The sequence below is a fragment of the Notolepis coatsorum genome (assembly GCF_963971535.1).
Source record: "Notolepis coatsorum genome assembly, chromosome: 17".
NCBI lineage: Eukaryota > Metazoa > Chordata > Actinopteri > Aulopiformes > Paralepididae > Notolepis > Notolepis coatsorum.
In genome coordinates, this window is record NC_140181.1 from 20,622,909 (window position 1) to 20,642,853 (window position 19,945).

Consider the following 19,945-nt stretch of genomic DNA (forward strand, 5'->3'; position numbering starts at 1 on the left):
CAATGTAATCTAGGAAAGCAACAGAACACATAGTAAAGTGACATGTTTACAAAAAGGTCATGTTTCAAAAACACAGGCACTGCCATTCTCAGATGACTGAAACTTCTTACAGTACATGAAGGAACTATGAGTATGATACATTATAGCACAATAATGGCTAAACCAGATTTAAGAGTCTTTCATTTGTCATGAAATAAACATTTATGATACAAGGGATCCCTCTGCGGGCTCAGTCCTGGAGTTGGGTGTTGTACTGAGGAGGGGGGAGGATCCAACAGCATTATACACCCTCCCTCCGCTCAGTGTCCTCCTAGTGGTAGCCGCAAGTACCTGCATGTTGACCAGCTGTACTGTATGGCAATCCAGATCCATAACATTAGATTAGGTCCTGAAGTCTCTCATTGCTGCTGAATTAGTTAGTCCGACAGTGGGCGCTCTAACCCAAGCACCGTTCACGATGAGCATTTCATGTCCAGAGCACAGTGTGTCGTGTTGATACGGAGAACGAGGGTTAAATCCACATGAATGTTGTGTCAGGTACGTCCAGCTACTTGATCCAGGCTCAACACTACTCAGGTCATTGACCATATTCACACGGTGGACATTTTGCTCTTATGTCATGCTCAGGTTGGGATCCCAAACGCGAGCATGACATGAGAGCAAAAGGGCTGCTGTGTGAATTATGCTCAATTGCTGCAAGACAGGAGGATGAGGGAGGCAGAGAAGGGAAGTACTGCAAGAAAAGAGTCATACGTATGTATATATGAAGAGGAGGAGCAGTAGGGAGCAGATTCCAACCCCAATGTGAAATTATATACCAAATATATTACAGATTAAAACAAAGGGAAAAAAAAAGCTAAAGAAAATGTACAATTATTATATCGGCAGCAATAACCAACAGATAAAATAATAACAATTTAAATTAAGAGCTCAGGTCCAAGAAAAAAAAAAGGGAAAAAGATTTGACAACTACGTCCTTTGGCAAACAAACGTGGTAGTGGGGGTTGTGTCCTCTCAGTGTATGTGTATGGGTTGCGTCCTCTCAGTGTATGTGTATGGGTTGCGTCCTCTCAGTGTATGTGTATGGGTTGTGTCCTCTCAGTGTATGTGTATGGGTTGTGTCCTCTCAGTGTATGTGTATGGGTTGTGTCCTCTCAGTGTATGTGTAGTGTCCTCTCAGTGTATGTGTAGTGTCCTCTCAGTGTATGTGTATGGGTTGTGTCCTCTCAGTGTATGGGTTGTGTCCTCTCAGTGTATGTGTATGGGTTGTGTCCTCTCAGTGTATGCGTATGGGTTGTGTCCTCTCAGTGTATGTGTATGGGTTGTGTCCTCTCAGTGTATGCGTATGGGTTGTGTCCTCTCAGTGTATGTGTATGGGTTGTGTCCTCTCAGTGTATGCGTGTGTATATACAGTCAGCGTGTGTAGACATTACTGTGAATATAACCATGTACATGTCACCCTAAAGGAACACAAGAGGAGGGAATAGAGAATGAAAGATGAACAAAGGAAGGAAGGAGGGAGGGATGGGTTGATGGAAGAGAGGAGGTGAAGAATGAACGTTAAAGTCTATCGCTCTTCCTCCGATCCGGCTAGTGCAAGTTCACGGACATGGAGATGGCTTCCTGGATTTCCCGGACGACGAGGATGCGGGCGAGCATGTGCTCCAGCTGATCCTTTGTGATGGGCTGCGTGGAGTACCATATGGGGCTGTTGGGCGCCACCACGGGTTCGGGCGTCAGGTAGAAGGTGTCGTTGCGGCCTTTAGCGCTCTGGGGACTGCAGGGCAGGCGAGAGGGAGGGAGAAGAGTAGTCAGTTATGGACTTGAGGAAAAAGTAATTTTGATCCCCCCCAGTCAGATGATTCAGCGATTTTTGACCTATTATTAATAATTTCTTCTCTCACTTACCGATCATGTCGATTGCCACCAAGATCATTGCCATTAGGGCTGGGTGATATATGGGAAAAAATAAATTACATCACAACATTTATAAGGACCGCAATTGATGTTCATCATATTGGACTGCAGGGTAATGGGACAGGTGATACAGTATAAAACAGGTCATTTTCAACTGACATTCTATACATTACAAATACTTTTGTGGGAAATTTGACTTCATTATTGATACAAATCTAATATTGAGACAACACAACTGTATATCACAAAACACAACATACACTAAAAATCTAATATTGAGACAACACAACTGTATATCACAAAACACAACATACACTATGAAAATACAGATAGACGATAAGTATCACTATATTTACCAGTCCTAATTGACCTATCTCAAGCCCCACCCTCTTTTCTTGATTCTCCAATCACAACTGTTGTTTCCCTCTGGCAAACAAAGAGAAAAGCAACAGTTGTGATTAGAGGAACAAGAAAAGAGGGCAGGGCTTGAGATAGGTCAATTGTTATCCAGCACTGCCGAAACAACACACTTCCAGGCCTCTCCTGTTGTTATGCTACATAGAATAATGTAGTAAAGTCCATAACCAAATAGAATAATGTAGTAAAGTCCATAATTAAATAGAATAATGTAGTAAAGTTCATAACCAAATAGAATAATGTAGTAAAGTCCATAATTAAATAGAATAATGCAATAGCCTACAGACAGACTGATCACCACCAGGTCCACAGCTTTAGATAATTTGTCCCCCAGGTTATGATGTCCCTAAATTTAGCTCACAGAAAATAAGTCAATTTGTGAAGGCCTGAGCTTCATATCATGTACTTATTATGACAGCAGGTCATATTAAATGTCAAGGACACCTTCTGTGATTGTCTCTGGCCCGTTTCACCCATTGCCATTTTCTCTCTTCCTCCACTTTGTAATCCATGCCATCAAATCACACTTTCTTCACATGTCCAGTCACATTATAGTTTAAGCGTATTGTGCGACAGTATATAGTTCCTGTATATAGTTATATGGATGAATCAAAGCAGTATGACTTATTGTTATGTTTTCTTCTTGACTTGTTTAAAGAAGATCTGTATGGCCCATGGGGACATTAACGTGTGTTGTCGGGCCCTATAAATAAATTTGATTTGATTTGATTCAGTATAGTTATATGGATTAATCAAAGCTGTATATAGTTATATGGATTAATCAAAGCTGTATAGTTATATGGATTAATCAAAGCTGTATATAGTTATATGGATTAAACAAAGCTTTATATAGTTACCGTATATGAATCAAAGATCTATATAGTTGTATGGATTAATCAAAGCTGTATATAGTTATATGAATCAAAGATCTATATAGTTCTATGGATGCAACTCTCTCTCGCTCTCTAAACACACACCCACTCCCTCTCTTTTTTAGCCTCTTCGGACCAAATGACAGAAATCCGTTTTAGTGACTGAGAACTTTAATCCCTGCATTTTACTCTGTTTTAAATCATTAGATTAGCACCAGGAGAGGGCCAACACTGGAAGTGTGTGGTTTTGACCTCAACGGTCACAGATAACAATGCCCTTGATGGCACTCGACATGATTGGCCAAGTGAAATAATAAAATTATATATAGCCTAGGTCCAAAACGGCTGAACCGGACCCTTTAAAAACAGTATTTTTTCTATTTACCATTTGAAGAGGTAGAAGTCATAGAGTTTGATGGGACAACGCAGAGGGTTCTCTGGGTCCTCCAGCTGCTCTGAGTACATGTCATCGGTCACTGGAAGAATTAAGTGACAAATATCAATTACATCAGCGTGCAAAGAAGATATTGTAATCACTGGTGTAGAGGCTACAGAAATAACTTCAGATACAATTTGGATCAAACTTTGCAGAAAAGTCAGCCAAGCGCCCGCACAGTTGATTTTTAATTTTTTTTTATGGGTCAGAAATTGCAGGCGTCGTCTCACCAACAAACACCACAGGAGGCCAGGCTTTCAGGTCCACCTGGGTTATATAGCAAGAGGTGATGCATCTCTCTACCGAGAGCCCTTTGAGTCGTCAGTGTCACAAAGGAGGACTCTTGTTTGTGGTAAATGTTCTCCCTGTAAGGCTGGTCTCACCTTTCTGTCCTATATATCTTTCTGCAGAGTTCAGGTAGCGGATGCTGGTGCTCTTGTCTTTGGGGTTGTTGGGACTCTTCCTGGTGTGTCTCAGCACCTTAGAGAAGGCCACTTTAAGATGCTGCTCCACAGTCTTCAGGTGGAAGTACCTGGACAAGATGAGACAGTTACACATGGGTTTGATGTGCAAGTGTGTTTGTATTAGCTAGTGTGAGTGTGTTTGTATTAGCTAGTGCAGTGTTTCTCAAAGTGGGGGGCGCGGAGGCATGACAGGGGGGGCCTTGAGATTTATATATAAAAAAAAAAAAAAAAATTGGATTACAGAAAATTATCACTAAAGTGCTATCTGTTGCAGCTGCACTGTTCTCCATGAAAATACCATATTTGGATATTTGGATACCATATTTATTTAATAAAACACAGAAAAGGATCACCAAGTTACTCTGGATAAAAAAAAACTTTACAGACAACATTGAGACAAAGCTTCCTGACACATCTCCATCCAAACTCTTGGAAGAACTCATTGAAATCTCATCTGATACCACCTGGAGAGCTAGTTTCAGAGTGTGGCGCTGAGTACCAAGTATTTCATGATGCAGCAGTTAAGGTGTTGATACCATTCAGCACCACATATCTGTGTGAAGCTGGCTTTTCATCCATGACAGCTCTGAAAACAAAATATAGGGCCAAGTTGAGCCTTGAGGATGACATGCGTGTTGCCTTGTCAAAGACTGACAGCAAGACTGTTTGCTTATTTCCTATGTTCGCTTTGTAAATTCCCAGTCACTGAGTGAAGATCTGCTGTTTTGCAAATATGTCAAAAACAGCGACAGCTGATGAGCTCCTCAAAATTATTGACAGTTACCTGACAGAACATGGACTGAAATGGGAGAACTGTCTGGGCTTTTGCTCTGACGGTGCGCAGGCCATGGCAGGGAAAAGGAGGGGGCTATAGGCGTTCATCAAGGGGGTCTCGCCAAACGCGCAATGGACGCACTGTAAATTCACAGAGAGGCGCCAGCGTCAAGACAGCTTAGCCCTGAGCTGAATGAGGTTTTGACAGAAGTTATAAACGTGGTAAATTTCATCAAAACCCGAGCCCTGAAAGCGCGCCTGTTCTCTGAGCTGTGTGAGGAGATGGGAGCTGACCATTCTGCAGTGCTGTTTCACAGCGAGACAAGGTGGCTCTCGCGAGGGAAGGTGTTGCCAATTTGAAAGGTCACGATATTGGTGTTATTTCAATAAATTTACATGGCCCATTTCATGACTATTTTGTTGGGGGGGGGGGGGGGGCCAAGATATTTTGGTCCGCCAAAGGGGGGCCTGACAGAAAAAGTTTGAGAAGCACTGAGCTAGTGTGAGTGTGTTTGTATTAGCTAGTGTGTGTGTATAAGCTGGTGGTCGAAGGTCAGCAGGTATATGGGGCGTGGGGCAGTGGTGTGTGTGTGTGTGTGTAACTCAATTTGTGTTAAAGAACATTAGAGTTGTGAGTAGTGTTGAGGGGGAGTGGTGTGTGTGTGTGTGTAACTCACTTTGTGTTAAAGAACATTAGAGTTGTGAGTAGTGTTGAGGGGGAGTGGGGGGTGTGTGTGTGTGTAACTCACTTTGTGTTAAAGAACATTAGAGTTGTGAGTAGTGTTGAGGGGGAGTGGGGGGGTGTGTGTAACTCACTTTGTGTTAAAGAACATTAGAGTTGTGAGTAGTGTTGAGGGGGAGTGGGGGGTGTGTGTGTGTGTAACTCACTTTGTGTTAAAGAACATTAGAGTTGTGAGTAGTGTTGAGGGGGAGTGGGCTCCAAGTTGTTTACACTCCCACAGCATCTCCTCCGTCACATGACTGGGGATAACATAACCTGGGGAGGGAATTATGCAACAGGGTATGAACCCCTGGAAATACACACTGCTATCAAATGCCAAAACCGTGACTGTATTCACAACACTGAATGAGTCATACCTCATTGTTATGTTTTTTTTTCCCCTTGCGTTTTTTTCTTTTTAATAAAAGCACACAATCTGTATCCATGACTACACGCCAGCACCATATTGTTAATAAAGTAAGCTGATAATATGGTTTCTTTTGGAATGAACAGTGCGAGGCAAGTTGACCTTAATGCTCGATCAACCATGTCCTTCTCGTACCCAGCGGATGGACCGACGGCCTCCACGGTTCCAGGATCTGGTGCAAACTCTGACCGAAGCGGGTGTAGTACGGATCCGAGAAGACGTCGTCGACACGGCTGTTATCAAACAGATACTGCAGAGAAACACGGAGAGGGTGAGGGGAGGAAAGACAACGGATGTGGTCAGATAGTGTTTCCTTATTATTGCTAAGTGCTAACAGAGACAGAGTAGGGTGTGTGTGTGTGTGTTTAACTTACTTTCTGTATGCAGAGGAAGACATAATAGAGGACATCAGCCTGGTACGATTCTCCCTCCAGACCCCGGGCTTCCTGTGTCATCAGAGAAAGGGCCATGCTGAGCTCAGCCACTGCACTCGACACCAGGTCCTCCTGGAAACGAAGCGCCTGGCGGCCTGCACGTGCACAAATTAGAATATTTGTACATAAATAAGTAGCTTCTGTCCCATGTTCCTCTGCTTGAAATCACAGATGAAGGATATGGGGTTGGATATTCTCTTCATATTTGAGATGTTCTATAGATAAATTGAACCTTAGGTTGAACTGATTTCTACAGGCTTCAGTCAGAAGCAGAAATTAACATTTAAAACAATATTAAATACTTATCAGTTGATGCCATAATTAACAGATTCTAATATATAAAAATATAGTGTGATAAGATATTTGACCATGTTTATTTGTGTGAATAATTATTTAATTTAATTATTAATTAAATCTGCTGACCCTACTTGTTTTTTTTGAATAAAAATAATTAAATAAAATAATTATTCACACAAATAAACAAGTAGGGTGAGCAGATTTGTTTGTATGGATGAAAACAGCAAAAAAATTTAAAAGAAGAGACATACTTGTCTATTATTAATTACTTGTTCATTATAAGTGGCTATCATAAGGGAGCGTGTGTGATGTCTTTTTTCTAATTCCGGTATAATGAAAGAGTTGTGGGCAGTCTGGTAACTTTGCTCTGGAGTCTATCCCTCTGTGTAGGACTCTAGTGGATATGTTGGATAACTCTTTGACAATTCTACCTTGTGTCTGTTCCAAGTTTGGAAATGGAAATATTCACAACGTTATACTGAAATAACAAAGCAACAGAGTCAGGCTGCATATAGTTCGCTATAAATTATAAACATTAATGATTTGATTACGGATTTTTCCCTGTCAGAATCTAAATGCAGATGTTGTTTTGTGAAAATACGTCGAGGAGAACGCCGGATCTCTCAGGAGTCAGGACTGGGGCGATGCTTGATGTATTGACACTAGCATTACACCCTCGATTTAAACTATGCTGGAGAATATTACGTGACCGTCTTGTCCACTTAATGTTACCATATGTATGTTACCATATGGATGTTACTATCTGGATGTTACAATACCATATGGATGTTACCATAGCCGGCTAATAGCTGAGACAAACTGACTGACTCGCCACCTCGCCTGGACATACTGAAAGGTCTGCTCAGTTTTAGATTTAAATGCAGCGTGCATGACATTTTTATGTATTTATTGATAGGATAAACCCCTCGAGATTAACCATGTCGTTTTCGAGGGGGGTCCTAATTACTGAATTACTAATGTGAACAAGAATACAGAATACTAAGTTCAGTTAAGTCCAAAAATAGTCAAAGGCCAGTTACAAAAGCACTCCATACACACCCCATGAATGATTTACCAGATACTAGATACTATACTACTATGCACTCTTTGACGAACAAGGCCACTGACCCTTAGCTGCCAAAGATGTACCCCTCCTGCCGACTGGTTCACCATTTGTAAGTCGCTTTGGGTAAAAGAGTCAGCTAAATGACTAAATGTAATTGTACAGCAAGGGGTTCCACGGTACCAAAGTAATCAGAAAGGTCTCTAATAGGGTTGGGTATCGTTCACATTTGAACCGATACCGGTACCTGTGAATCGATACGGTACCTTTTTCTGTACTTTAGTCTCTAAAAATGTAATCTACCTACCTCAGTTGTAGAAAATGTGTCCAAACTTTTTTTTTTTGCATGATCGAAATGTGGCACCGGTGGATCTCACGTGAATCAGTACTCGCTAGTACCGACGTGATTCGGTCGGTACCCTTAAAAGTACCGGATTCGGTGCCCATCCCTAGTCTCTAGGTGCCCTGAACTGTGGTAGTCGAACTGAATGATTCGGATTTTATTTTTTTACACAAGCCGTTCCATCCCTACTAAATAAATACACATTGATATTTATAATATATGCAGAATTATAACATGCATGTAATTGCACATAAACACATTTATTTATAAACATTATGCAGCCTGAAGATCAACAATCAATATTGTAATGAGCAGAGGTCTCTCAACCATTTACACAAGGAGCTGTTGGACAATACAAACACTGCTAGTAAGGTCAGCAGACTTCACTTTATGCATGTTGCTAACAAGCCAAATATTAGCAACTGTTTATTCTAAATCCTCTCAATTGACCCATCTCAAGTTCCGCCTTCTCCTTGATCACAACGGTTGCTTTCCTGGGACAAACAGCTTGAGATAGGTCATTTTGGAATGGAATGCGTTTATATAGCCATGTTTTCACAGCAGGAACTTCCCCCCAGAAAACTAGGGACTTTTTCAGGAACTAGGGACCAGGGTCTAAGCAGAAGTTCTGAGAGATAATATTACTCCCCAACATACCCTGTTAATTTTGCTATACATTAACATTTAATTTAACACAATACGATTTGATGCGATACGATTAAAAAATGCAAAGGAATGATGCTATGCAATGAGTTTGATTATTCATTAACCAAATAAAATGAAGACCCTTCACAAACAAGCCTTTTTACACAAGTCATGTACGAGTTCTCCATCTTATTCACAAGTCCTGTACGAGTCCATCTTTTTCAAGTTTACAGTACAGTACACTTTTATAACACCTGGCTCACACAATTAACTCAATCAGCGCCAGACCCGAGGATAGTCAGGTTATCTCGCCGACCGTTCAGTGCCAGACCCGAGTATAGTCGGTTTTCATCGTCATTTCATTTATTCGATATTTCCATTCATTACAGGCACACGGACTCGGGGTTAACATGGGGAATCATCCTGAGAATGCCAAAGTGCAATACAGGCCGCATCCTCCCAGGTGGCAGTATCGAGCACCCTTTGAAACCTTATATCTTGGCCTGTGCAACGATCAAAAGTTTCAGTCAAGCGACCTGCACAACCCCACCCCCACACGCTACTGCAGGGCTATTCAACTGGCGGCCCGCGGGATGATTCTGACCGGCCCGCCAAAGATTACATGATAATATTTTTTTTTTTTTTTTTTACTTTTTTCTTTTCATGTCAACGTTAACATGCACAATTGAGCCAAAAGTCACTCAATTAATGACAGATTTCATTGATAAATTGAGGGAAAACTTTGCAAGTCGATTTGATGAATTTGACATGTCCAGAGAATTGATGCATTTTGTGAGCAACCCATTTGCCAATGTAGCTGCTATTTCCACAAAAGGACAAGAGTTCCTTGCATCACTTCACATTGATGAAGGTCTCCTGCAACTTGAAATAATTGACATGATGCAAGCATCATCTGCTCTGAAGCAGGCACTTGAGAATGAATCCACCACAACATTTTGGATAAAGTGTATTCATGTCAAGACATTCCCCAAAATAAAAACGCTGGCAATATCTGTGCTAACAATGTTTGGCTCAACATACACCTGTGAATCCAGTTTCTCTCACATGAATGCCATTAAAACAAGCAACCGTGCCTCCTTGACAAATGAGCATTTGCATCACTGTTTGCGGGTAGCCCTCACTTCCTATGAACCCTCTTTCTCTGCCATTGCCCAGTCAAAGAAGTGCAATCGCTCTCATTAGATGTGTGTATGTAGGCTAGGCCTGTCTGCCCCCCACCCCCCTGATGTTTGAGAGTTAAGAGTGGACAATAAGTGCTAATAAGATGCTGTGATTTGCTGTTGTTGCACAGACATGAAGCACTTTTTCATAAGCTCAGCTGCACTATAAATGTGTTTTTTTGTTTTTTATTTTATTTTTATTTTTATATTGAAATGTTGAAGAGGAGATGTTGCAGTTGTTGCACAGTCATAAATGAAGCACTTTTTGCAGGAGATGTTGCAGATGTGGCACATAAATGAAGCACTTTTTTTGAAAAGTATACTACTTTTGCAATGTAGTTAAATAAAAGTTGTGAAAATGTGGTTGCGTGTTGTGTCAAGTGTACATATATTCATAGCACGGGGAGGCGCCGTGGCAGTCCGGCCCCTGGCCCCTTGGGTTTCTGACAATGTGGCCCCCTGAACAATTTAGTTGAATAGCCCTGCGCTACTGCATCAAAGTTACTTATGATTAACAAAGGCATTCGTTTTGTGGCATTAATTAACGTTACATATAGTTACACGTTCAATAACAGCATATTTACCCGACCATATAGCATTGTTGGTCATTCATATTTCAGTTCCTTCCTTTGCTCAGAGAGCCCGTACTGAATTGTACCCATTCTGCAATCTGTTAATAAAGTTTTCAATCAGACAAATGTATAGAAATTAAATGCTTTTATTATAACATTCTAGGGCTGTCTTAAATACTTTGAAGCTTCGTTCGATGGCACAAGCTTCGAACATTAAAAAAAATCGAAGTTAATATAAAAAAAAAAAAAAAAATGTACTTCGATTTGTGCGTGTGCGTGTGCGTGTGTGTGTGGGGCCATTGGGTGGGGCCGGGGGACAAATACAAAAGTAAGCTCAGCACTGCCCAAATTATATCATCACTATTGCCTGTTTGAAGGATATCATCCTCAAACACATACACCTACATGCCTTGTAGAATTCCACACATAAGAAAGAAAGATACTGGGATGAATAAACAAAATAGGAAATAAAATGTAGAAATGCATGCAATACATAAATAAATATGAATCTCCATATATGAAATAGAACATTTAGATAAGGTGCTACTGAGATGTTTTGGTGAGTTCTTCTTTTTGTGGAAGTAGCCCTTCTTAAAAATGCATGAACATTCACTGATAATTCGTCTGTAGTGGAGTCTACAAGGTCTACATTGCCGGACCATGTAGAATCCGGACCTTGTAGACTGACATAATTCTGTGCATAGTTTAGTCTACACAGGCCATATTTCAAATAATCAAAATCTTACTTCATTCATCTTAAACATTCTTGATTTGGGGGATTGGTAGTTCCCATGAAATCTGAAGTTGTTCAACAACAGCGATCCACCTTGAATTAAATCACACAGCCGAGTGAAACCTTGTTGGCTGCGTCACAGTCACGAAAGGGGCTACTTAATTAATTAATCCAATCCACTTTATTTATAGAGCACATTTAAAAACAACAAAGTTTACCAAAGTGCTGTACAAGTCCCACAACATAAGATAAAAAAAAAAAAAAAATATAAAAAGAAAAATATTTTTTTCTCTCTCTCGAAGCTCGGCCCCGAAGCTTCGATTGCCAAAAAAAGCTTTGAAGGTCAGCCCTATAACATTCATTGCAGTAAAATCATCATGCCTCGTTTGGTCATCCTGCAGAGCGCTGGTAGTCTACTCGTGGCCGGCGGGGAGCTAACGTTATTAGCTACTGTATGTTTGTTGTTGATCTCGTGTAAATCAATGGCGGACTTCCCGGAAGTAAAAAACAAATAAGCGATTGCCGATTGGTGGTAAGAACAGCAGAGGCGGGTGCAAGCGGTGTGACGTAATTGGCAGAATCGACAATCAAAATTGTTCTGTTGCCATCTACCTGCATTGCTTTGGTTGAGAGATAGTGCTCTCTTATTAAAACTCATAAACAAGTCTTGAGCAAGACAAGTTACGGTAGTCTGTTAGGTTATGAAAGCCAGTCAGCAATAATCATGACTCATGAGCATTACAACATAAAAACACACATGGCATGGTGGAATTAATACCATAAACATATTTCTTGATGTTTCCTCTTTTTAAGTAAGTAAGCCAGTCAGCAATAATCATGACTCATGAGCATTATAACATAAAAACACACATGGCATGGTGGAATTAATACCATAAACATATTTCTTGATGTTTCCTCTTTTTAAGTAAGTAAAGAGGCCTATGTTCATATCGGTGAGCACAATTTGTAACACAAAAAGAGATACGTGTTTTGCCATAGTTTGTCTCTCCTGCCCATGTGAAGCATCTTTGAGCACCTGGAAAAGCGCTATATAAAATAGATGTATTATTATTATTATTATTATTTATTTATTTAATATTTTATTTATTCATTTTATTATTATTATTTTATTTGTTGCCATGCCTAAAATAATAGTCAAGCATAGGGCTAAAAAACTTCATAAACAATATAATATTTTGTTATATGGTTATAATAAAAGCTTTTCTATACATTTGTCTGATTGATTGATTGATTGAAAACTTTATTAACAGATTGCAGAATGGGTACAATACAGTACAGCTCAGTGGACTGGAGGATGAAGACCAGAAAAAGACTTTCGGCTTTTTTACATAAGGGTCCTCCATTTTCAATTCATCAATACAGTAGTTTTTTATATCGGAATCGGTATCAGCCGATTGTGTTAGTTGAACAATCGGTATCGGTTAGAGCTGCCGCGGTATTGATGTTTTCCTTACTGCACAAATTTGCAAAATATTTCCTACCGCTGCGGTTATTACACACACACACAAAATTTGAATGCATTTTCTTTTTTTTGTAGTCTACTCTTTATAGCATATAGCCTGCCTCTAGTCTAAATGTCTATCTTTAGAGGATGACTTTGCAGCATGAATATTGTTTGGGATTCGGCAAGCACGCATTCGTTATTAAAAGTGAAACACGGATTCGAAGTCTCCCCTCTGGTCGTGCGCCGTTCACTAGGTGTCGCGGGCAGGAGTGGTAGCGGCGCGCCCGCCGGTTACCCCCCCGACGCTTTCTTCTTCTTCTTCTTATTATAACGTTACTACTTATGATTACAAAGGCATTCGTTTTGTGGCATTAACATTATATAGTTACACGTTCAATAACATCAGCGTATTTACCGGACCATAGCAAGGCAAGCGTTACTCAATTCATATCTCAGTTCCTTTATTTTTTTGCGTTTATCGCTTTCCTGGTCAAGCATGACCGACAGTTGCAGGGTGAAACGGGAGAGAGAGCAGGGGGAGACATTCAGCAAATGACGGCGGGTCCGGGAATCGAACTCGGAGTCAACCAGATCCGTGACGCAGCACGGAGTCCCGCGCGAGCGCGGTAACATGGTGTGCTACTGGAGCACCCCCTCAGTTCCTTTCTTTGCTCAGAGCGTGCCGAGTTGTACCCATTCTGCGGTCTGTTAATAAAGTTTTCAATCAGACAAGTGTATAGAACGAAGGGCTTTTATTATAACATTCGTTGCAGTAAAATCATTATGCCTCGTTCCCCCTGAGGAGCGACGGTAATCCACTCCGGTCTCCGGCGGGAGCTAACGTATTAGCCGTGTTGTGAGCTCTGATCAATGGCTGACATTCAGGAAGTAAAAACCCAATATGCTCTTGCCGATTGGTGGTAACACACTGCAGGACGCTCCAACGTGTGACGCGTCTCTCTTCTGACCAATCAGTGGTCTGCAGTGTTTCATGTGACTTTTCTGGTACCCAATAGGGTCGCTTGGAACCTCGACAGAGGAGTAGGGTATATCTGCAGAGCCGCAAGCCCAACGAGAGCAGGGTACTTTATTATTATTATAAAAAACAGCTGTGATGCGGTATTCAGCCTAACTCTGCGGTGGGCGTGATGTAACAGCGATACTGCGGTAATACAGATACCGCGGCAGCTCTAGTATCGGTGGCAACTTTTCATATCGGTGAATCCCTATATTATATACATTCAATTTGGAAATAGTAGCGTGTCCAGGCAAGAAACGGCAACGCTTTTAGTGAAATTCACGCTTTGCTGCATATCGTCGTTTTCTGGGATTAGACAGGATCACTCTAAAACGATATATTCACCACGGTATAACACACAAACGTATTGATGAAAAAATTTAGACATTTTCACATATTGAACGATAGATAGTTGATGTCAAATGGGCCATAGTATTGTATCCATAGCTATAATATAAAATATATATATAGCCCTGCAAACACTGCCACTTATTCCTATCTTTTAAATTTAGAGCGTTGGCGTGGTAGGAACTAAGACGCTCTAGGCCTCCGGCACTGAATGAGTTAAGGATGCTCAAGATTAACAACAATGAAACAGTGCAATATGAAAGTCTACTGCCAGGCAGGCAGCAGACAGCAGTGTTTAACAATATTTCAGCAGCAGGTGTGCCAACTCAGGAGCAGCAGAAAGAAATGTCTATATTATGAATAATAAAAGAATTAATTCACCTTTGACGAAAGGTCTTTTATAACTGCTTATGGGAAAACAATTGAACTATTATTGGCAGTCACATACAGCTCACAGCTGTAAACAAATACCAGTCTCACTGTCATAATAGGAGGCGTGTCACAACAAACACATGGGTTGAGGATGGCAGAGGCAAAGCAAATACACACACCAGCGAACTTCAAACAAAAGTTTGGCGACACTACAGGTTTTACAAGAAAAACTGACAACTTGAGAAGATGAATGCACTTAGCTAAATGCTGTACTACGTAACCTAATTACTCACTTGAAGAGTGAGCCATAATTTTAAGATATATTTTAAGCAATCGCAAACCTCCCACTCCTCCCATTGATTAAAGCAATGGCGTTCTACCGCCCTCTGGCGCACTTAAGCGGTGGCGTCCAATGAGTTAAAGTGTGTGTGTGACGTTGTGTGTGTGTGTGTGTGCGGGTGTGCGTGTGCATTCACGTAGTACTTACGGCCAATTGGAGCCAGTTTATTTTTATCATCCTTGTCCAACTCTGCATTTTTCCTCTGAGCCCATATCCGCCACACCTCCAGGCCTTCCTCTGGCTTCAGAGAGGCAGGGAGCAGCAGTTCCTGCACCTGCACCTGGTGATGCACCTGGTGCTGCTGGCCATGAACATCCACCTCTGTTACAGCCACCGTCTGACCCTGTTCACAAACACACCAGACAACAAGGTCACTTCATACACTTCTAGAGTTCGGATGGGACTTTCTAGCAAAAGTGCTATTCGGAAATCGCTGGTTCTTAAGACCGAATATTCGAAGTTTAAATTCAGTTAAAATGTTCAGTTTCAGTTCAATTCAGATATTCTTTTTAATAGAATGGATCATTAAAATCAAAGGGTATTGCACATAAATAGGCACTTCAGAATCTGAAGTTCAGATAATCCTTCAGAACGTTGATCGGCTCAGCTGACCGACAATAAATCTAAATGACACCATTCACCATCGTAGCCTATAATAACAGCGTTGCATTGGCCTATCAACCGGTTTTAATAAACAAACAGAAACAGTAGCATCAGCATGTGCATCTTTTAGATCAATTAAGCTATGAAAATTAGGCTGCCTCTAAATATAAAAAGGAATTAAATAAGAATGGTTTGCTTCAATTTTTTTTAAGTATTTAAAAACAAATAAAAGAAATTTAATATTTTTTTAAATTATATATATATATATATATATATATATATATATATATATATATATATATATATATATATATATATATATATAAAGAAAAATCTACTCAGACATGAAAATCGAATGTGGAGAATGGCATCGACTATTTGAAAATTTGATTCTCCCATTCCTAAGCACCACAAGTCACAAACGCACCAAACAAGGTCACTTCATATCACTTCTAAAAGATAAAAAGATTGTATTATTTTAAATCTGACATTACAAAAAAACTGAAAATCCATCTAAATCAGTGTTGTTGCTAATCATACATATGCTAGCCTGTTTTTTAACAATAATTTGTGATGCCATCACAAACACTGGTATTTAAAGGGTACAAATAAAAAAATTCCTGCACCAGAATGCAGGAAATTAAGTCTTTGTAACAAGAAATGTCCTGGTGGGGGACCCCCAGACCCCCCGCTTAAAAAGTGGCCTGACTGGGGCTATATTTTGCACTATATTTCCTGGCCTGAATGATTTCCCCAGTCCGGCCCTGGTTAAAAGCCTCCAATGCTTATTAGTGCGTGTGCGTTTGAACGTGTGTATGTTTCAACCATACATTTCCATTTATATAAAAAAAAAAAAATAATAATAATTATGTTACCTCCTATAATAGTGGGGGTCGCGGCTCTCTGACCCCGTTATTTTTGGGTCGCGGCCTGAAAAGTTTGGGAACCCCTGACCTAGACTGTGGCGGGCCCACCACAGTCTCACAAAATCCTGTGGGAAACACTGAACAGGGTCACTTAATATCACTTCTAGAGATCAGAAGTTCAATCAGCACCACAAGTCACAAACACACCAAACAACAAGGTCACTTCATGCACTTCTAGAGATCAGCACCACAAGTCAAACACACCAGACAAGGTCACTTCATACCACTTATAAAGATCAGCACCACAAGTCACAAACACACCAAACAAAACAAGGTCACTTCATACCACTTATAAAGATCAGCACCAGTGACATGTCAGCTGACATAGTGGCTGAAATAAAATGCTTCATCACCTGTAGGTGCTGGATGTCCTGCCCCGAGAGCCCATGTGTGTGCAGCACCTGTTGTTGGGGGTCCCAGATGAGGGACTGTGTAGCGTTGGGGTACCCCTGCACCGACACTGGGATGTGGATGTTTCCGTTCATCAGCTGTGCGGGGAACAGCGTGTTGGCAGCCAGGGTATGAACCACCTCTTCCTGCCCCACCATGCCCACAGAGCCTGTGATGCTGGAGATGGCCTGTACCGTCTGACCCTGGCTGGTGACCATTTTCAGTTTGTCGTGGTCGCCAGCGACCTGCGTCGACATGGTCATCGTGGTGGCGTTCGCCCCTGCGACCTGCACCGTCCCATAGGCCTCCTGGGGGATAGCGATGTGTGTGACCTGCTCGCGGCCCCCCGGCCCCGCGGGAGAAGAGTAGACGGGGATGGTCCAGGTCTCTCCTGTGGGGCTGGTGATGGTGCCCGTGGCACTGTACAGGTGGGAACTGTCCACAGTGAGGAGGTCGGGCCGCAGGGACACGTAGCTCTGCTGCTGCCCCTGGCCCTGAGGGATGGCTAGGACCGTGGCCACCTGCTGGCCAGGGAGGGCATAGGACACCGTTATGGGCATGTCCATTTTACGCTTCTTGGCCGGCTGGAGGACTCCTGCTCCCTGGGAGGTGGCGATAGTGGTGCCCAGCACCCTCCGCTCGATATCCTGATGCTGAGTAGGAGACAGCGCCCCCACTGTCTGGATCTGGATCTGCTGCCCGCCTGCCACGGCTGCCACCAACTGGGCCTGCAGCTGAGACACAAGTGTGAAGAAAACGCTGATAAAAGAGCATCATTTGCACAACTCTCCACAACCACGTTTGTTAACTTTATGTAATGCAGTGTACACAGGTGTGTGTGTGTCCATGTTACCTGTTGGTGCTGCTCCTCGGTGAGATCCCCAGGCTGAATCAGGTGAGCAGTGGTCACACCCTGTAGCTGCTGATGGGAGCCAGAGGGCACATGAAGCACCTGACCCAGCATCTGGCCCTGATGATGGCCCTGGATCTGCACCTGGGTGGAGAGGTCAGAGGTCACAACTGCATGATATGCAATAATAATAATAATAATAATAATAATAATAATAATAATAATTCATTACATTTATATAGTGCTTTTCTAGATACTCAAAGCACTCCTCACAATGTAGGGTGTAAATTGCCTCCTTCACCACCACCACTGGGCAATAGACACGATGGAACACGGAGACGACTTTAGTGACGAAAGTGAACTTAAATAATGTTGAGGAATGAGAAAGATACTACTAACCTGTACTATCTGTTGTTCAGACACCTGTATCTGTTGCTGCTGAGGCTGAACTTGCACCTGAACCTGAATCATAACAACAACAACAACAACAACAGAAAATATCAGGCAGCTTCAATCACATGCTTTCACCAATTCTGTTACTATCCACCATGACCAAAGAGTTATTACCGGACATGCCAGCTCCAGCAGAGACCCTGCGACCTCCGTGCTGTCTGTGTAGATGCAGTTGGCGTCTTGTTGGTAGACCATGGTGGTGGTGGTGGTTGTGGCATCATCACCGCCTTGCTGACTGAACTCCTGCAAGGCATCCGGGCCCTTGTTGGCCAGGGACTCCAGGAATTCCTTCATGCGATGCTGAGGGACACTCCGAGCCTTCTGTCTCACCAGCTCCTCATAGGAGCCCGGGCCGTCCAGTGAGTTATTCATCACTGCCGATCTCTCCTCCTCCGTTGTTGTGACAGGGTGCCTGGAAGAAGACAGCCAAGTCAGTTGGGGGTTTTCAAAGCTTCAGACTTTTTTTTAATTTTTTTTTATCTCATGTTACAATTCAAAAGCATTATTTCCTGTGTGACCCTGTCAAACATAAACGGTCATCATGCCTAAAGCCAGCAACATGACATTTAGCATGTCAAGAAGTACACGACGTATATTTACAGTGCTCACTGCTAACTGCTCAATGGCAACATTGACAGATGGTAGTTTAGGAAGGGGTTAATTCTAGTAGTCTGCAGAGCTGGGGGGCAAAAGCGCGGATTGATTGATTGAACATTTTATTAACAGATTGCAGAATGGGTACAGTACAGTACGGCTCAATACATACAATTGTTAAGGGGATGCAGACCAGAGAAAGACTTTCGTCTTGTTTACATCAGGGTCCCCCATTTTCAATTCATCATAACATACATGACGATGACATACAGATAGACAGACAGTACTGCTACATCTAGTTTCGGTCCAAAACCCAGGACTCTTAGCAGCAGCAGCGCTAATATCTGCAGCAGAAATTGACGTATTACTACTATTTCGCTGAAAACAAACTAAAGGTGGCCATTGTTCTATGAACCGTTAGCTTGCAGACTTTGATCGCTCGTTTGACAGCTGATCACACAACAAGCTAGCTAGACAACTTAGCCGCGTGTTGTTGGCAAAGAAAACCCTGCGTTTATGCCCAGTCGCCGCCAACGTTACGTTACTAAAGAAAGCGTTAGCTGGGCAGAATGGAAGCCAACTTGACTAAACAGATGTCAGCAGCACAGCATCTATTTGACTTCAGGTCATCACTCCATCACTCCCACTCCGTGGCTAGGTAGCATTAGCTAACATTAGCTCCGCGCGTTCGCTACCTTCTTCCTCAAACGGGCCCAGGCTGGAGCCGCACAAGAAGCGCGTCTCTAACACTCGAAGCGGCGTTCTTCCTTCTTCACCCGACAGAGAGGTGAAATGTCACAAATAATTTCGCTCCGTGCTTATTTGGGTCTTTAATTTCTCGTTGTTTTCGTTTGATGGCTAGCTATATATTTTCTTCGTTTCTAGTACACTAATATTTCGCTCGGCGCCATCTTACAACGGTAGTCTTTAGACCAATGAGCGGGCGTTTCGGGGCTCCGCGCCGCTCGCGCGATAGTACTACCGCCACATCCCGCGATAAATAACAATTCGACGGAGTCTTTTAAAGGGGCCAGACAAGCGAGCGCATTCGTAATGCTATCACTGAACGGTGTTGATTCCAGTCTACCTTAAAAACCCAGACATGTGCTAAGACGGACGTTCTGAGTGGTTCATTGCCGTGTGCTCCATTTAAGGTGGTCCACGAGAGTTATAATGCTGAATGTTTGGGTGGAGTTCTGGAAGCTCTGGACAGTCGAGGGTTAATTCCCACGCACTCTCCTTCACCCAGCATGGCCTGTGTTGTGTCTGTCTCACAGTGTAATTGTGCTC

At 42.2% G+C, this 19,945-nt stretch overlaps 1 protein-coding gene across 1 annotated transcript; it reads right to left on the reverse strand.

The window, feature by feature from the left end:
* Window positions 1-38: 38 nt before the first annotated feature.
* Window positions 39-19,542, reverse strand: LOC311243624 (transcriptional regulator QRICH1-like). Its single transcript, XM_084332917.1, has 13 exons — window positions 19,351-19,542; window positions 18,176-18,473; window positions 18,008-18,070; window positions 17,612-17,752; window positions 16,722-17,492; window positions 14,987-15,182; window positions 6,403-6,557; window positions 6,164-6,278; window positions 5,769-5,877; window positions 4,026-4,174; window positions 3,592-3,682; window positions 1,909-1,947; window positions 39-1,777 (listed from the first exon to the last, which is right to left on the reverse strand). Exons 2-13 carry the CDS (start codon window positions 18,431-18,433, stop codon window positions 1,591-1,593), a joined length of 2,274 nt encoding a protein of 757 aa, XP_084189043.1. The 5' UTR covers window positions 18,434-18,473; window positions 19,351-19,542; the 3' UTR covers window positions 39-1,590.
* Between the last annotated feature and the right edge of the window lie 403 nt (window positions 19,543-19,945).

Bases quoted from the DNA above. Each gene is read 5' to 3' on its own strand.
- LOC311243624 (XM_084332917.1), bottom strand. From the start codon at position 18,433: ATGAATAACTCACTGGACGGCCCGGGCTCCTATGAGGAGCTGGTGAGA. The intron at 15,183-16,721 runs GTGATGAAGCAT...GTTTGTGAACAG, and splicing joins AGGACATCCAGCACCTACAG to GGTCAGACGGTGGCTGTAAC. The intron at 1,778-1,908 runs GTAAGTGAGAGA...CCTGCCCTGCAG, and splicing joins GGTGGCAATCGACATGATCG to TCCCCAGAGCGCTAAAGGCC.